The 19,407-nt window shown below is 45.9% G+C and overlaps 1 protein-coding gene across 1 annotated transcript in view; it reads left to right on the top strand.

Annotated features, from left to right (window-relative positions):
• Positions 1-1,558: 1,558 nt before the first annotated feature.
• LOC134504900 (uncharacterized) overlaps positions 1,559-19,407 on the top strand; it is a 35,220-nt gene continuing 17,371 nt past the window's right edge. Inside the window, exons 1-2 of the mRNA XM_063314335.1 lie at positions 1,559-2,046; positions 4,663-4,816. Of these exons, the coding sequence (XP_063170405.1) occupies positions 1,713-2,046; positions 4,663-4,816 (488 nt within the window). The 5' untranslated portion in view covers positions 1,559-1,712. The remainder of the gene's footprint in view (positions 2,047-4,662; positions 4,817-19,407) is intronic.

Here is a 19,407-nt window from a genome sequence, read left to right as displayed (position 1 = left end):
ATCCAGAAGAAAGGGCTGAAACCCTCTAATGGCTATAAAGCTTCCAGGAGTGGACCCTGGTGGCACCCAAGGGGCCCCATGGGCAGAACCCCTGAAGGAGACATGGGGGAACCCTCCCATCTGCTGCTGCCACATCTCTCTCCTCTTTCCCCACCTCTTCCCATTTCCTTCCCCCTCTTTCTCGTTTCTAAGCAGCAGCCAAGATCGCAAGCACGTTCCTTTCCTTCCTGGCTCTCTCGGTGCCGAAGATCTGTGTGGGCTGCAGAGCGGGAGACGGCAGGTGGTCATGACCCGGGGGGAGGCGGGGCTCAAATTTATTCTTCATTCCGTTTTGATGCCACCCAACTCCAAGCGAGTCTGGGCTGCTCGCGGAATCCAATGTGACGTCAGGAGCAGCGGAACACGAGACCTTAAACCAGAGCAAAGTTACAAAATCGCTATAAATGATTGCAGGATAATTACAAAACCATTAAAAGATGGCAGATGTCTGAGGGCCCCCAGGCCCCCGATGGGAGAGGCCCTAGAGTTTCTTTTTATCCCTAGCGCAGTATTTCTCAACCTTAGCCACTTTCAGAGGTGTGGACCTCAACTCCCAGAATTCCCCAGCCAGCAGGCGCTGGCTGGGGAATTCTGGGAGTTGAAGTCCACACCTCTGAAAGTAGCCAAGGTTGAGACACACCGCATTTCCGCATTACTTGATAGGGCACTGTGCCTGGCTGAGCCACGAGGCTCCATCATTTTCATCAATGATGAAAAGCAAAGGGGAATGGCAGAAATGCCTTTGAAAGGGTGCTGAGGTGCAGCAGGGAGGGTGATGAAGATCAGATGACTAGGAAAGGAAGGTGGCCCAGTTTGTGGGGAGGGGGGAACCTTGTGAAAATCAAAGCAAACCACAGAGAAGAGCTTGTTTTGGACTGCAAGCATTTACACGCTCAGAGGGCGGTGCTCAGTGCAAATTACACCAGACAAGGATTGTGAGACTCTCCCCTTAATCCTAATTAGTGAAGTAGGTAGTATTTATAAAGGCTGTTTTAACACGGACCCGCTAATTTCACCAGCATAGAACCCACACTTAACGCTAATGATCTCAGGCGCTAATTGCTAGAATCGTCAATCCTTCTTTCCAAATTTCCCTTTTAAAAAGTAAACAGCATCGGGGCACGTGACGGACTCACCCACCTTTCCGTTCTGTAAGCGTGCCAAGCGCAATGCCTTACTATTAATAAAACCCAAAACCCTGACAGAGGATAGTCCCTGATTGCAAATTGTACTACAATTTGGATTATGGACAATTTGGGGCATCCACTGACCCTGCGTCCTTCTCTCTTGGTTTAATACCTGACCGGAGTGTCCATGTCATCTCCTGTGGTTTCCGATAGATCTGCCTTTTAGGAAAAGACGCCTCTTTTGTAATGCAACGTGTAAAAGTCACCATAACTCAGAGACTCTCCTGGGTCTCTCCTTAGGCTGGTGGTGAGGCTTATTAATGCTTGCAGAGGGTTAATGAGCGTAAGTAATCCTCTTAGGGGTCTGCAAGCACGGTGTGTACAAATTCTCCTTCTACAGTAGCAAAACAGGCCAGAAGACTACTTGCCGGGAGCTTCTGACTTCCCCCTGCGGACGATCGTGAATCCGTTGCCTGCTGGAGACAGCACAGCCGACGCAGAGCGAGACCCTCCCTTTTCATTATTATTTTTAGCCCAAGCACAAACATGTTTGGATGGTCGGCCCGGCCTTGGTTTTATAACTCCGCACACCCGGCAGAGAAGAAGAGGCGGAATTGGAATTGCTGCCTCGACAACATCCTAAGCAACCAGAGGGAGCGGATCGCGAAGGAGCTAGATGTCCAGAAGGTGCTGTCCCCTCTGGCTTGCAAGGGGGTGTTATCCTGGGAGGAGTACCAGGACGTCGCGTGCTGCGAGGAGCAAGCTGCGTCTTTGCTGGAGAAACTGGCCTGCAAAGGTCCCGGGGCCTTGTCTGTCTTCTGCTCCATCCTGGAGGACGTCTGCCCACACTTGCTCATTTCCATTCTGCTTGACTCTCCAGGTACGTTCCCCCACCCTGCTCTTGGAAATGTTCCTAGAGTCTTACCAGCACTGCCTTTTTCACACCGTTAGGCTATAATTGGAAATTATTTTCTCTCCTTCAGGGAGCACTTGCTCTGGTTGTAGATTCTCTTTAAAACAAACACGAAACCCTAAAGATTAGCAAGACTCATAAAGGGATCCGTCCATCCTCTATCCATCCTCTATCCATCCATGTATTTTCTGTCTGTGTGTATTATCTATCCATTCATCCTTCTATCATCTATCCAACTATCTTATTTCTCTGGCTTTTTGGGAGACAGGGAAAGAATCATCTGGTTCTAATGTGTTGGCCAGTTCTTAATATTTCAAAGAAATTATCAGCTGCCAATTTTCAGGTATGTTGCCATGGTAATCAACCTTTCCCAATGTGGTGCATCTCCAGATTCATTGGGCTGCTGGTTCCAACAATCCCAAAGGCCATGCTGATGGGGGTTTAGGGGAATGGTGGTTCAAACCTCTGGATGGTGTCTGGTTAGGGAAGAGGATGATACAGTTAGACCAATAGGAAAAAGTCAGCTCTGCTCAGAACCTGCTAAGTCAGGAGTATGTGTGGGTCTATGAAACCATGGTAGCCTAAATCAAGAAGATGAAAGGAAGGACCAGTCAGCAACTGCTGGAGGAAACATCTGTCAGAGAAGGGTAATGTGTAGCTTAGCTCCAAGGATAGCCGTATCTTATGCACAATGGCAGATAGGTCAGTCCTCACCACCCAAACTGGAACACCTGGTTTTAGCTGGTGACATGCAGAAGACAATAGCTGTAACTTTATTTATTTCACAGAGTCTGGATCACCTTAATATTACAGTCCTATGCACCATGTTCAATGTTTTTTTTTTAATCTGTTCAATCGTGTCTGATTCTTGGAGGCTGCCTGGACTAGTCCCTGCAGTTTTCTTGGCATGGTTTTTCAGAAGGGGTTTGCCATTGCCTCCTTCCCAGGGCTGGGAGAGAGGGACTTGCCCAAGGTCACCCAGCTGACTTCGTGCCCAAGGTGGGACTAGAACTCACGGTCTCCTGGTTTCTAGCCTGGTGCCTTAACCCAGTGTTTCTCAACCTTAGCTACTTGGAGATGTGTGGACTTCAATTCTCAGAATTCCCCAGCCAGCATACGCTGGCTGGGGAATTCTGGGAGTTGAAGTCCACACATCTTCAAGTGGCCAAGGCTGAGAAACACTGCCTTCACCACCGCACCAAACTGTCTCTCTGAATGAGTTTACTCCTTAGTAAGCACTGCATTGGGGATTCCAGGGTGTGTCTTCATTCACAAGCACTGATATTACTAGTATTGGGACTAAGTGGGAGAAGCTGATTTATTTAATGGTTGTATATTGTGGTTTTATGATCTTAACTGCACACATCAAATTTAAAAAAAAAACCCAGTGGGGCTTCTATGGCGATCTGTTTTAATTATAGAGCTACATGCCCACCAAGGTATATATCACTTAAAGAATCAATCAGGGAAGGGAGTCGGTGTTCTGGAATAGGCATCCCTTACTCCTTCGTGATTCCCAACTTTTCATCTTCATTATGTATAGAGCTGGCAGTCACAAATCAAATTATACAGGATTTCCCCTTGATTCACTTAGGAAGGGAAGGCCACGCGGCTCTCTCCATCACCCTCTCTGGTAACTTACCAGGCAGGCTCATGATATTGACCAGGATGCAAAGGAATAGGTGAAGAGAGTGAATCTTAAACCCCCTCAAGTGAATTCTGACATTCAGCAACACAGTGAGTTATGTTGCAGTACCTAAGTACACATTTGGGAACATCACATTGCACTTCCTTCCCTTCCTTTCCCTTTGGCAAATGACGGCATCTCTAGAATAGTTTCAGAACTGGGTTTTCAGTCTTTTCTTACAGCAGGTTCAAGCACTCAACAGGTATTCTGTCAGCCCTGCAAGGTAGACCAGATGAGGAAACCAAAGTCCTGCAGGCCAATACTACTTTTATTATAAGCTTATAGTAACAGGATCTTGCAAGGCTGAATGCGCTTCCCCCATCCCTCCCTTCCTCTTCAAGAGAATTAGGAGGGTGTTGTCTGAGGTGCTTTCTCAGATTACATTTCTGGGCCAGACTCGGGTTTCTCTTATCTGACTGCTCTCTTGGTAGCTGTTCTTCCTTCTGCCCCTCAGGGTCAGTCCTTCTTCCCCTTACATCTGCAGACCCCTCAATCACCTGGAGAAATATTATTTCCAAGTATCCTGGGTGTTTCGATTGATTACATGCCATCAGATTGTTGCCAGCTGATAGGCAGAACTTCTCCATGAGGATCTGTCCCCAGCCTGGTCTTTCAGGCCTCTCAAGGGCGCCCCCATCGCCAGTCACTGAGCCCATCCCCCTTGCTGCTGGCCATCCTCTTTTTCTCTCCCTTCCACTCTACTCAGCATCAGAGCCTTCTCCAGAGAACGAGGGCTTCATCCAAAGCAGGATAATTTGAGCCTGGTCCTCCTGGGCTGGAGTTCGTTACACACCCAATGCCATTCCTTGTGGAAAAGCACTGTATTTTTTACTGTATGTGCCTAATTTGGAGGCCTCAAGAGGCACAATTAAAGGATTTACTTCCTTCCTGTCCAGGTGGGTTTTCCCAGACCTTCTCGGAGAACAACCCGGAGAGCTCCAAAACGAGAAGAGCTTCAGAAATGGACAATCACGATCCCACTGAAACCAGCGATGCGGAAGGAAGCTCTTCATTTGAGGACCTGCTAAATCACTCCTTCAACAAGCACAGGTTAAAAGTTGGATGATCTCCCCCCCCCCCATTTTCCCACTTTGTGCAGTTGTCAAATATTCCCTTGTCATGCTGTGAACGTTCAGAAGACAGGAGGCATTTCTCCCTGCTCTCCCCCCCACCCCCAAATCCCTGCAGCCTAAATAGAAGATGACAGCATAAGCTTTGCACCGGCAAGTTGCTTTGGAGAATGGAGATGAGAATAGAGAAATTGAGTTAATGCTGCTTCAGGAAGTTGGGGTGCCATCAAAGCTAGCACAAGGCATGCACCTAGGGCGTACCTGGTGGATCTACCTGGAAGAACTGTCCCATCCATATGGGGTCCCCCAAAACTGGAGGCTAGAACATAATATGCAGCTGTTGGCTAAACAGTGAGAAATGTCTGGCAACGGAATAAGGCGGCAGGGTTTCCTTTGCTTGGGGTATTTAAGCCAATGCAAACGACGAAATGATTGCCATTTCCACTTCTTTCCACATGGTCCCCAAAGTATATACAGTGGACTCTCAGCTAACCAGCACCCGTGGGGATTGGTATGTGCAGGATAAATGTAGCTGGTTGCTTGAGAGTTACTATTAAACCCTAATGCCCGCTAGATGGCAGCAGAGAGATGCAGATTTTTTTTTGCCAGTTGCTCGAGAGTGCCGGGGTTGTTTTCTGGTTCGATTTTTGCGCCGGTTGCTTGAGTTCCAGTTAGCTGAGAGTCTACTGTATTAGCTTCCTAGTATAGCTTACAGCCATGGGATTCCTTGTGGCCTCGGTCCAACCGTTAACCAAGGCCAATCCTGCATGTTTTTGGAAAGAATCGTTTACCTGGCAAATCGAAGTGTGTGATATAGAAAAACAGCCATTTCTCAAGCAAAGCCCTGATCCTGAGTAATGCTAAGGATCTTGAAGCTAGAGAAATGCTACCGCTAGCCACCCAACATTATCGTGCAGCTATTCCGTCTTTTTCTTTTTAATGTATTTGCATGCATGTATGTGTCTGGAGCAAAAAAAAAAAGATGGAGGAATTCTGCAAACAAAGGGGGTCTGGGTGTGTTGGAAACCTTCTCCAGAAGCAGCTGCTGGTTATTTGGGGTAGAAAATCAGAGACAAAAGAAGAAGGCTTTTCTAGCCAGGCTTCCTGCCCAGCGTCAGTTTGGAACGCTTGTCCTTGATGTTGTGAACACACATTTCCAGAAATAAATGGTTTTTAGCCTGTATCTTTTTTCGGACACACTTAAGAGTGGAAGTGTGTGTGTGAGTGTGGAGAGAGAGAGATGATGGAGATGGAGATGGAGATGGAGATGGATCTCTCACTGAAGGATTGAATGGAGAACTCAGAAGATTTAGACATAGAAGTCAACTTAACACAGTGGCAGGGTGTGAGAGGCAAGCAGGAGCAGCATACACTGAACGGCACAACCCAGTAGCTGGCATTGGGTACAGGAACATCTGCGCAGCGTATGGGCTAGACCCTGCCAAGTCCAGATGGGAGACTCCACAGAAGGTCGTGGAGAATAGCAGGGCTAAGATCCTGTGGGACTTCCAGATCCAGCCAGACAGACAGGTACCAGCCAATGAACCAGACATCGTGGTAGTAGACAAGGGCCAGAAGACAGCGGTGGTGATAGATGTAGCGGTGCCAAGGGACAGCAACTTCAGGAAGAAGGAGTATGAGAAGCTGGAGAAGTCCCAGGGCCTGAAGGAGGCACTACAGAGGATGTGGAAAGTGAAGGCCAAAGTGGTCCCAGTGGTGGTAGGGGCACTCAAGACTCCTACGCTGGGAGAGGGGCTGCAGCAGATCCCAGGAGCAACACTGGAGCTCTCTGGCCAGAAGAGTGCAGTGCCAGGAACAGCTCAGATCCTGTGCAGAACCCTCAAACTCCCAGGCTTTGGCACTGAGGAAGACACGTGCCACCCATAGGGGTAAGAAGGATTTATTTGTTTTTTATCCATCTCTTACTGAAGGACTGAATGGAGGACTCAGAAGATTTGGACATAGAAGTCACCTTAATGTTGATGCAGAGAAATTCTGTTGGGTGTTTCATAGTGTAAGATGCTTGAAGAAATGGAGGATATTTCCAAGGTTAAAACGGGAAATGAACATAGAGCATTGGGACGCTATGATTCTGTTCGTCAAACCACGGGGAGCTTTACGTGCAGCGCAACACTTACATCCTATAGCCATATTTGGAAAACAGAAGTGGGGGGGGGAAAAAAAGGATCCTTATGGCTTTCCTAGAGCAACTGAGTCCTTCTCTCTTTCTCCTGCTCACCATCTCTCCTGCAAGGAAGGAACGCCTTCTCCAAAATCAGTTTGAAATGAAATTAAAATGAAAAAAATGAAAGCGCTCCCAACAAAGATATGAACACCAGATACCTCAGATGATTAACCAGCCATCAGATAACAACAGAATGATTGGCCTGCTGTAGTAACAATAAAGTTTACAAGGCAGCTAGGAAGTTGAAGATGAAGCAAGCTGTTTTTTGGAAGACAAAAAAAACCAGGGCCCAAGTTTCCTTGTATTTCTTGGTTTGATGATGGGCTGTAAAATTGTTGAGGGGCACAGTTAGCCCTTGAGGATACCCTGATTTTTTCAATACTGGAGTTCGGCCACACTTTTCTGCTTAGTTTTTCTGGATTAATTAACACAAAGGCGTACAAGTCTGTTCTGCACCAGCTGTTATTAATGCAGAGTAAAAGTCTTTTTTTCACACATCAGCAGGCATTAAAAGGATGGGCAAAACTACCCCTTTGCTACCCTGAGGATCGTGTGATGGTTATTAACGTGGACAAAATGGTCTCAGGAATGTGTCCATTCGAAGTGTTATATTATAAGAAATATATTATATATATTTTGATCTGATCCAATCAATTGTGCACCACAGTGTTTCTCAACCATGGCCACTTTAAGGTGGGTGGACTTCAGCTCCCAGAATTCCCCAGCCAGCTATGCTATAGCTGGCTGGGGAATTCTGGGAGCTGAAGTCCACCCACCTTAAAGTGGCCATGGTTGAGAAGCACTGGCCAACCAGGTTGATTGGGGAGGCTCCCATTTTCCACAACTTCAAGAAGGAAAATTCCAAAAGTGTAATTTCAGATGTTTGCCAGTTGGACCTGGCTGAGGACCCATGGTGTGAGCCAGAAGTCCCTCCAAGGAAATGCACAAGAGGGAAGGAACTTGTGCAATTTATAATGTCAAAGTATAACCCCAAGCTGAGTAAATACGCTGCCTGCATAAATTCACACCATACCGAAAACCACGGTAACAGTTTCTCTTATCAACTGGTTAGCCAATTAAAAGCAACCAATTTGGTCTATAAATATCGCTACGCTGTGACTGGGATCAGGATGAAGGAACCTGTAAGAAATCCTTAAGAAGCTGTAAGCAGAAAAGGCACATGCAAAGCAAGTTTTAATCATGTATCTATAACCAACTCTGTTTACCAAATAACATTTTTTTAATTATTAGAACTGTCCCTGAAAAATAATCTATTTACCTAGTTTAAGGTTGCCTTCTTCTTCTGTTTGCTAGATTAGCCAGGTTCCCATATTGCTTTAAGCCACAATATACTTTATTTGATTTTGGCTGTGTGAAACCAGCCTTTCTGAACCACCAATCAAGTTTTATGGCTTACAGTTCTGTGTAAACTCAGCTGTTGTGGCTTATTCAACCAACCATGGTAAAAGTAACTAAGACTGAGCAAGCATATAGACTCACCTTTTCTAGAGTTGTGGTTTCAGTGTCTGGATTAAATCAGGAAGGGGAATATTGCTCCTCACCATTTTTTCCCCAACCAGCTGCCCTCCCAGATATATTATACTACAGCTCCCATCATTCACAGCCCAATAAAGGGATTGCACCAAGGTGCGTCACACAATTTCTCTTGGGGCCAGTAGGCATCACCTCAGCCAACACCAACCAGGTGTCTCTATTTATTTATTTTTCAAATTTCAATCACTACCCATCTCTCCTGAAAAGGGGACTCTTAGTTGATCTCCACAAGCTAAGCAGGGTTGGACTTTGTTAAGGCTTAGATGGGAGATTACCAGGGAATCTACTGGCTGCGGTCTATACCAGGAAGTCAAAACCACATCAGGAGAAGACAATGACAAACTGCTTCCACCTTCTTGCCAAGAAAACACGCCACAGATGCATCCCTGAAGTCACCAGGAGCTGAGTCAATATGATTGACAATGTATCATTCCTGTTATTGTGTATAAATCTCTTAGCTTTTTTTTAAGGATGGTACCAATGCTAAAAGGTAAAACTGTCTGCTGTCTCACAGTTCAATATGCAAAATATAAAATGGAAAAGGAGCAGGGAGGAAAGAAAACAGCAAGGGTTGGAGCAAGCCATCCCTCACAGCCATATTTGCAGCTGATCTGGCTACCCTTCACCCACCATGATGCTCTTTCAGAGAAGCAAAGGCTACAACTTCCTCGGGGTCTCCTGACTGATGGGTGAGGCCAGCGTGTGCTGCCTTCCCGCTCTGCCTTCCCAGCCCGTTAGTTGGACTTCTGAGGAAGATGGAGGAGAAACCTGCTTCTTCTCTAGCAAGAGATCATATCAGCTGGTTGCTCACTTGCCATCGTCTTCCGTTGGTCGTTGGCTTCTTCTCTAAAGAGGCTGATCCATCAACCCTGAGCCCCAAATACTTGAGTTTTGTTGGATCTGGCCACTAGATGGTACTGTATTGATGTAATTAGCCAACTTGCTTGGTAGCCATTTGAAGATGATCTGTGATACTGTACTCCTTTTCTGAAGAAAGCTCTCCATCTTCTCTCTGATGTGCACCTGCTGGACTTCTACCAGTGGCAATTGGTTTCGACTTCCCCAAGCAATAGAAAGATTCAAGGAGCCACGCTAAGGATTCAGGTGATTCGGGATATTTGAAATTTATTTCACCACAAAAAGATACTTGCTCAAATCAAGGTACAGCAACTATTAAAAACTGGGGAAAGGTATCTAGATGTGTCACCTGCCCCACTGATCTCTCTTATCTGAGTGGGATAACGTCTCTTTTCTGTCAGGAGTTAAGTGCATATTATCACCATATTTTTCCAAACAATTTAAACCCTGCCTGATCATTTTCTGTTCCCAGAACAATAATTATTTAATATCCTTCATTTTTGTCTTTTTGTGGTAGGAATGTTGTATGCTTCCAAGTACAGAGTAACAGTCAGGTTGGTAGCAAGTCCATTGATTGGGCTACACCGTCATTTGATTCTGACTCTGCATTTTGTGAGTGCAAACATTGTGGTTTATAGATAACAACATATGACTTTGTATTATATGCCAGTGTGGCTTATTTGACAAATCACAGTAGTAAACCGTGGCTTGACACTATGGGTGAACCAATATTTAAGGGGTTTCCCAGGAAATCAAAGCACCTTAAGATCCTCCCTGCAGACAGGACTAAGAGGAATCGGTGAGTATCAGGCTACAACAAGTGAACACCGTAGTTCCTTTGCTCAGCCAACCCCCTTGAGATGAATTGGTGGTGGCCACAAAAGTTGGATTTGTCTTATCCAACCTGAACATGGAGATGGGAAGGCTCTGGCTTCTAGGTCTGCAACAGTCAGGTCAAGAAGAGGCACAGAAAGAAGAGGTCCTTCTTCTCACTGGCCACCATCCTGGGCCAGGGTTATGCTCAGAACCCAGGTCCCAAGAAACTGAGAATCATGCCCTGTCTGATGTGGCCACAGGGTTAGCCATTGGGACCATTGGAAGAGGAGGGCTGTGTTGGGAAGCCCAAAATCAGGAGGAGGCTGGTAACCCCTTTTCTGACTGAGAACCTTTATTAAAAGGCAGATGCTTTTCTGGGCTGCCTTTGGCTGCAATTCACAAGAGCGTATGCCTTTTAATAAAATTTGTCAGTTGGAAAAGACGCTACGGAACCCTTCCATTGTGAGCAGTAGCCAATGGCTGCTTTCTTTCTTTGTTAAAGTTTCAACCTCCTCCTCAAAGGTTTTCTTCTCTCCTCCCACCCCTTCCAGATCTGGACTAAAAAAATCCAGATGAGGTCTTAATGGCAGCAAAGAGAAATAGATGCCTCTGATCAATTTTTCTTTACAGTCTGGATGTGGTAGAACCGTTTCAGCTGCTGGTGAATTTTGGACTGCCTGCTTTTTGCGGGCAGTGCAGACGGCATTATATAAATAAAGCCAATATTTTAAAATCCACGCATAGGTTATGAAGATATTACATTCGAAATGCTTGTTTTAAACCTAAGGTTTTTAATCTTTTAAAACAAGATTAAAATAATCTTTTAAATTCCTCTGCTTCTCTCTGCACGTTAAATTTAAGTGAGATGAAAGCGACTGAGAGCGGGAGAGAAAAGAGAAGTTTAATGTTGGAAATGATGTCTTTGGTGGTGGTGGGGGGGGGGCTGCTTTGAAAGACCTGGCTGGAGTGGAAGTGCCACGGGGTGGGAGGAGCAGATCTCAAGATAAGTTAATTGACTCCTTTTCAGAGCCTGGGCGAAGAAATAGGAATTAACATCTCGGAAAGGACCAGTAATATCTTTCAGAGCTCAAAAATTAATTTAGCCCGTTTTAGTCGGATCCAATCTTCTGCAATCTGAGAAAGGCAATGCTGGGCAGGGATGCTCTAAATACATTTTTATCACTCAGACCCTACCTCTCTTTCCCCCATGCATTCCTTTGCCTACGATTAATCTGTGGCAGATGGTAGATGTCAGGGCTCAAGGGAACATTTTTTGCGGTATCGTCGCACCTTGCGAGTTTGGGAAGGGGGCCAGGGGTTAAATGGGGGTGGCCAGTAGACTGTGTTCTTCTGTAGAGATAAGGGCTGAGGATTGTATCCCTTGGAAACATCGCTCCAGAAGGTGCAAGAGCCGTATGATGGCTCCAGTGGGAGGAAACAGAAGCCTTGTTTGTGGTGTGTGATATATCCTTTTTCAGACACACCAGCCTTCACTGAGGACCACGCTCCAGAAAGTCACCAGCCCTCCTTCACCTACATTCAGATTTGTCCTCCAAACCCATCTTTTCTTTGTACAGGTAGTCCTCACTTAACAACCATTCGTTTAGTGACACTTTGGACTTACAATGGTGCTGAAAAAACCAACTTGAGACCAGTCCTCACACTTATGATTGTCACAGTGTCCCCACAGTCACGTGATCATGATGTGGGCACTTGGCAACTGGTGTGCATTTATGACTGTCGCAGTGTCCCATGGTCACCATTTTTGATCTTCCTGACCAGCTTCCGGCAAGCAGAATCAATGGGGAACCACGTGATTCGCTTAACAACCACTTGGTGCGCTTAATGCCTGCAGTGATTCGCTTAATGACTGCCACAAAAAAGATTGTAAAACCAGGCCAGATTTGCTTAATGACTGTTTTGCTTAGTAACTGAAATTCCAGTCTCAATTATGGTCGTTAAGTGAGGACTACCTGTAGTCTTTGACTCAACTAGGTATTTCCCACACCCTGCTGCAAACTCAACCTATCATATTAGGCTGGCCTCATGATCCAGGACAGTCATCCGTAACCTATGGGTCTGGGTTATCTTGGACTACAAATCCCATCAGCCCCATTTAGTAAGCCGATGCAAGAGTAGCTTAAATTTTAAAAATACTTGATCGCATCTGTTAGGTCTTCTTAAGAGTGCAGAATATCCAGGATTCTTGTAAAATAGGACCAAGATCTGGATGAACAATATGTTCGCTTGTGCTGATGTGCGTTTAGAAATGCGATTAGTTTTCAAATGGTCAAGCTTTAAGACAAAGCTGGTCAGTGCTCAGAACTGACATCTTTCTTTTCTTGTAATGTTACTGGCTTTATTGTGATTTAAATGCTTCCGAATATCTTAAATGTGATTAGGGGGTCAGTAAATCGCTTCAACTATTACCTTGGGAGGAATAAATTGATGCAGAATCGTCAAACTGCTGACTGAGTGCTTGGAAATCACAGTCTGTTTGTCCAGCATGGTGGAGGTAACATATCACATAAAAGCAACTCAAACACCCCTTCTTTGGAGAGCAATAAAGGAGGCCCTGAGGAGGCACCAGAACGAGGAACTGAAAAAGAAACAGCTATAAACATTTTAGAGGGTTGAGATGAACTCACAACACCCTGCATTCTGCATTTTATGGGTTGTTTCTTAGCACTTCCTTCATCTCCCCTACCTGAATCACAGGAACAGGAATTTGCTGACAGTTCTGGGAACTCACTGGATCTGTTCACACCTATCACCTCCAGCCACAGTAATTTATTTCTCCGGCAGGAACATGCTTCTTTCCCAGAGACAGTCACTTAGTCCGTGCTACAGCATCGATCCAGAGCACAGGAGACAAATGTGTCAAGGCTGAACTGGGAGCCCCAGTCTGAACAGGCCCAGCCCAAAATACTTGGGTGCCTGAGGGGCAGAAGGAGACGGCGCCTCTTCCAAGGCCATGGTAGAAATTGAATGGCCCTGAAATGGAATTTGTCTGCAACCCTGTTAATGGAATAGAGTCCTCTGTAGCGCCATGAGCAACTAACTCAGGAAATATGGAATAGGCTGCATGGGTGAGGGAAGGCGAGGGTGACCTTGGAAGACGGGGGGAAGAGGGGCTGCCTAGGGAACGATCAGAGAAAAGAGAGAGGAGCCCACAACAGAGTAATGGGCAGGGAAAGAAGCTTAGGAAGGACCTGCCCTAATTACTCAGGTGGTAAAGAGGGAGGGTGGGAGATTTGTACTTTCAGACTTGCAAGATTCTGCTAACGTAGCCCAGTGTTTCTCAGCCTTGGCCACTTTAAGCTGGGTGGACTTCAACTCCCAGAATTCCCCAGCCAGCCTTGCTGGCTGGGGAATTCTGGGAGTTGAAGTTCACCCAGCTTAAAGTGGCCAAGGCTGAGAAACACTGATGTAGCCTTACAATAAAGTAGAATTAGCTCATCTGGTCGTGTTTCCTGTCTGGTCTACCTGGGAGGGCTGACAAAACGTCACACACAACTTTGTCCTCCTGAGAATCCCAATGCTGCGCTTGCCTTCTCTCAACATCTGGCTAAGGGGAGGGCTGATCCAGGGGCTAAGATGAACCGGGGGACGAGATTAGCACTGGATCAGTAAAAACAAGGTGCAGCACAGGAAGTCAAGGTTAAGTAATTAATCGGGGAAGGAAGGACAACCCAAAAAATACTAGGAAGGCACCAGACTCGGAGGAGATTGAGACTTTTCTCGGCACACGGTCGTCTTTGGCTGGCTGCCATTCAGGACACCTCCTTCTCCTCCTCTCCATGCTGGCTGGGGAATTCTGGGAGTTGAAGTCCACATATCTTCAAGCTGCACAGGTTGAGAAACACTGATCTAAACCCATGCATGCCCGTGCACACGCACCTACATGGATTGGTCGGGTTCACTGATTTGCCTCTACATTTTGTCCCGCTTCTTGCTCCGTTTGTGGTGGACATCAGCATGTTTGTGTGCTTCCCTTTCTGCAAAATGCCATCGCTTAGGGAGGTAACCCAGCCCAGCAGCGTGTGTGTTTGTTTGTTTGTTTATTAAATTTATATCACCGCCCATCTCCCCCAATGGGGGACTCTGGGCAGTTTACAATAAAAGCAATAACAAAAACATCTAAGCTTAACCACACTATAAAAATATAAATGAGATAATAAATATAAATATAAAAGGAAGTGTTGTCTTCCTGGATTCATCCTTGCTCATCTCATGGGCCTTTGCCCCCGGCTCTTACTTCTGCAGGACACTCTCCTCGTTTGTCATTAAGAATAAACTCAGGATTTATTACACCCCTCCGTGGCCAGCTTCAGCATGCTGGCTTTCCTGTGGCTCATTGTCGGTTTCACGTTCAGCCCCTGGATTTCCACATCAGCAACTTCACCCTCCTTCTCTCTTGGGAAGAAACCTGAACCCCTCCCAGGGAAGATGGTTCTCCTGGGATTCTTATCCTCTACCACACACCTGAACTTCCCTTTATGGTTCTTTGTACTTATTCAGACAACTTATACAGCCACCCATCTCCCCAAAATTTATTTATTTATTTATTTTTCAGATTTCTCTTACTGCCCATCTCTCCCAAAAGGGGGACTCTGGGCAGTTTACGATAAAATCAAAATTAAACGCATATAAATTACAATATAATGGACCGATAAATAAAGATAAAATAGATATAAAATCCAAGAGGTGAAGCTCTTATTTGTTGGGGAGAGATCGATGGTACTAGCCACCCCCAAGAAGAACGGGTGCCCCCCTCCCACCCCAAGTGATGATTCTAGGCAGCATGGAGAAAGTTAAAACTAAAAAAACAAAAAACACCCAACCTCCAAAAAGCAAACTAAAACCCACGGACGCGCACACACAATGCTATAGAACACAATGTTCTTCTGCAGAGCAGGTAAAACAACAGAGAAGGGCCCCAACATGACAACAGGACCCAGAATGTGCCAACCGTGCTGTTTTAGGTCCTCTTATCCCAAACAACCTCCTGGCTTCCCCTGCCTTGCGAACTCCACAGAAGAAAAAATATATATATATTAACCCTGAGCTTTTGAATGTTGAGTCTTTTGAGTCATGACAACAGTCCTGTCAAGTCGTCCAGCAGCAGCATCCTCAATTAATGACAGCCTGGCAGGGAGGTTGGCATTAAAACATTGTCAACGCTCTTTCTTGAGCACGAGGCTATACGGAGCGCGGTAACCAACTCCTGTGAGTAAAAAAGAAAGGAAAACGGTGCTCTTTTCTCCGCAAGGGTCTTTTTACTGTGAGCACTGGGTTACACGGCTGACGTTGTGTTTTTTAGCAGGGAGTTGAATCCGTAGCAAGAATGTTGCGTGTGGGATTGCCCCTCAAGGGTTTCATTTATGGTATTTATTTATTCAATTTGTACAGCTGCCCATCTCAACAAGGACTCTGGGCAGCGAACAGTCTTAATGTTAAAAAAATAATAACAATGCAAAAATGAAAATACAGAGCAGCTGAGAAAATATCCTAACCTACAGTCACTGACACAAGCAGGAGACGGGGGCCCTGCACACATCTGGGCCAGGTCTTTAGGGTCCCACAAAAGCTCAGCAGGGTCTGGGCCATCCTGATCTTTGGAGGGAGAATGTTCGGGGGGGGGAGGTGCTACAGCAGAAAAAGCACCCCTTCTGGGCCCTGCCAACCAGCATTCCTTAGCAGATGGGACCCAAAGCATGCCCATCCTGCCTGACTGACCACTGGGCAGTCCCTCTTCTGTCCAAACTCCTGCAATTTTGGTTGTAAGAGAAATCTGGACACCTCCATGCTTTCATTTTTGGCGTGAGCGATTGTGGAAAACGAGATGGTCTCCAGCATGTAGAACCCAAGGTGAGGTCAGAGGCATTTACCGTTTACTGGAATGCCAGGGCTGTAGAAAGCAAAACATGGGGCTGTTTGTCATTGTAAAGAAACCGTCAGTCACTGCATTATCCACTGGCAGTAGGTGAACTGCTCAGCTGCTTCTTCCTTGCTGGATGCCAGTTCAACACACCTGCAGTTGTACAGGTAGTCCTCACTTAATGACCATTTGTTCAGTGAAGTTCCAGACTTACGATGGTGCTGAAAAAACCAACTTACAACCAGTCCTCTCACTTACAACTGTTGCAGTGGTCATGTGATCACAATTTGGGCACTTGGCAACCAGTTTGCATTTATGACCATCGCAGCTTCCCGCAGTCATGTGATCACCATTTTTGACCTTCCCGGCTGGCTTCTGGCAAGCAAAATCAATGGGGAACTACGTGATTTGCTTAATGCCCCCATTGATTTGCTTAACGACCACTGTAAAAAAGGTGGTAAAATTGGGTTGGATTTGCTTAATGACTGCTTTGCTTAGCAACCAAAATTCCGGCTCCAATTGTCGTTAAGTGAGGACTACCTGTACTGATAGGAATTAAGTCTACAGATTTATTTCTGTTCTCCCTTTTGGCAAGTCTGATTTTGCTTCTTACAGTCGTTAGTTCCACAGTCGAGAGATGCTTCCCCTCCTAACACTGCTTTTCTAAAACAGGGGAATCAGTCAGAAAGCACGGTTCTGTGAGTCATACACTCTGAAAAATGAATCACAGGACAGCTTCGGAGAACAAGTGCCTCAAGATACCTACACTCATTGAGGAACACACATTTTTATAAACGTGGGAGAAATTCACCTAGGTTGATTGTGAATGTGATCCAAGGTCATATTTTTGGGATGAGCTGAGGAATAGAAACCCAGTTCTCCTTCAAAATGTGTATTTGTCCAAATTTTGCAATGTAGTGCCCCAATGTTTTCAAAATTACGTTGGGGGAACCTGCACAAAATGACTTATATTTATGAAAAGAACGCCTAACGTTCTCTTATAGAAACCTATACACAAATATCGCAGAGTGGTGGGATTGGAGACAAAAATGTGCATATTCAGAGAAACACACACAAATCACTTTTTTAATATAAACTTTTAAAACAAATCTCAAGACTAGCCCAGGAATGGGAGCAGTAGAACGATAAATGAAGAAGCAGAGAAATCAGAACTGACAGCCTCCCTTATCTTTAATGATGTTTGCCTCTAAAATACATTTCAGAGAAACCTTTCAATGATCATGGTTTGCTCTTTCGCCTCCCATTGCTGTTCTGCCTTTTCCCAACGGAACAGAAATGGCTCACAGCTCTGTCTTTCTTACTCTTATCCATGTGGATCTCCAGCCAAATTGAAACAGGTTATGCCAAGATCCTAATTTCTCTTTCTTGAAATTTCCATCACATTGCCAATTCAGTAGCTGGAAGGCCAAATGTTGGGCTGGTGTATCACCGACAACATTAGGCCAGCATCCTTCCAACAGGGAATGGATTGGCCTTCAACACTCTCTCCAAGGAGGCTTTGCTGGTGAATTTCTATATTTGTAGCTGTGAATCCCTGGCTTTGGAATCCTAGTGCGGAAGGGTTGGGAGAAGAGTTAGATCAACGCTGAGTCACGTGTCAGCCTTGTGAGGTAGTCCAGACGGAAAGCACGCCCAGATGAGCTAATCCCCCTTTATTGTAAGGTTACATTAACAGAATCTTGTAAGCCTGAAAGTACATCCCCCACCTTGGGCCAGTCCCCCTCTCTCAGCCCTAGGAAGGAGGAGGCCAGGGCAAACCACTTCCAAAAATCTTGTCAAGAAAACCGCAAGGACTTGTCCAGGCAGTCGCCAGGAGTCAACCTTGGCTTGAAGGCACCCACACGCTCAGTCCAGTGCCCTTGCTCTGCCTAAGGTGGCTTTCTGAAGTTCTTTGTAGTCTTGTTTCAACAGTGGATGTCCAAGAATCCTCTCACCAGAGACTGACGCAGAACAGGGGTCCCCTGCCAGGGGTTGCCCACGCGAGGAGCATCCATCAGCCATTTTTGGAATGAAATTCCCAGTATGTTTCTTCTGTCCCATCTGGTGCTGTTGGCCCTGCTGCCTTTTTGGCTCCCCTTCACGCCTTGGGTGTCTCTCTGCAGACTCCAGCAAATGTCTACTTGAGTCCCATCGATTCCCCAAGAAATCAAGACGCAGGACTCTCCGTTGGATCGCAGCCCAGCTCTGAAAGATTGTGAGCAGAGGCGTTTTCTTTAATGGCAACAATGCCCAAGAGCTAATGGGAGCATTTAAGGTTTCTCTGAAAACAACTCCAGTTCTCTCTTTTCCTCTTCATGCATGTGGTTGAAAGAGAGAGGAACATCTCATCCAAATTAAAACGCAGAAAATAAATGCTGAGGATTTTTTCCCCCACCCTACAGCCCAGAAGGTAACATTTCTGATTACTAGAATCAAATTTGCCAAGAAGATTGAGACAGCGAGTGCCCAAAGGGCTAGAAATTGAGAGGAAATGCAAGAAGTCAGAAGTGTATTTACATTCTGCTGGTAAAAATGCATTTCAACATCTGTCACATTCCATACAATGTTTATTTTGGTTCTCTTGTTCAACCGATTCCTCACCTTTCGGCCCAACAGCACTCAAGGTATCTAACAGTAAAATGCAGAATGAAATATAAAGTATCAGCACAGGGTGGAGATCAGGAAAAATAGAACATCCAGAAGCTCAGACATTACGAGTCAACTTCTTAAAGCTGTGGCATCTTTTCTCAGGCTGGGGCAGAAATCTGGAACATTTGGGCTGCTTTCATGGAGAGCAGAGGGGCACTTGCCAGAGGTCCAAAGCCCTTCCGAATCAGTTTGGAAGAGCGCGTGACTAACCCTAACCCTTAAGCCCATTTGGCTGGATTTGCCTGACACTATAAGCCATAACGGGGTTTGCTTGGATTTGGCCCGGTGTGTTCTGTGAACCTGTGCCTCCCTGCAGAGATCAAACATGTCCTCGCTGGCCTTCTAAAAGCTATAAAAAAACAAGCTCTCCTGAAGAGGTTATGGAAAGTGCAAGGATGTCATTATGGGTTGTTGCTGTGATGGATAATGGGGCTATATTTATTGATTGTTATAGGAACATTCATTCCTATCAGTAAGTTCCTTTTGCTTACCTTACCCTGGGGGGTTTGTATGGTGGAGGATCCGTTGCTGCTGCGGGCTGCCAAGGTCCTGATTCAGACACCACTGTGTGCAAGCCAGCTAGACAAATTCATAAACGAACCTGGGGCTTGTTCCCCAAGCCATTGCT

This window comes from Candoia aspera, chromosome 13, assembly GCF_035149785.1.
Source record: "Candoia aspera isolate rCanAsp1 chromosome 13, rCanAsp1.hap2, whole genome shotgun sequence".
NCBI lineage: Eukaryota > Metazoa > Chordata > Lepidosauria > Squamata > Boidae > Candoia > Candoia aspera.
The sequence above is the reverse complement of the archived record's forward strand: the minus strand, read 5'-3'. Positions and strand labels throughout refer to the sequence as shown.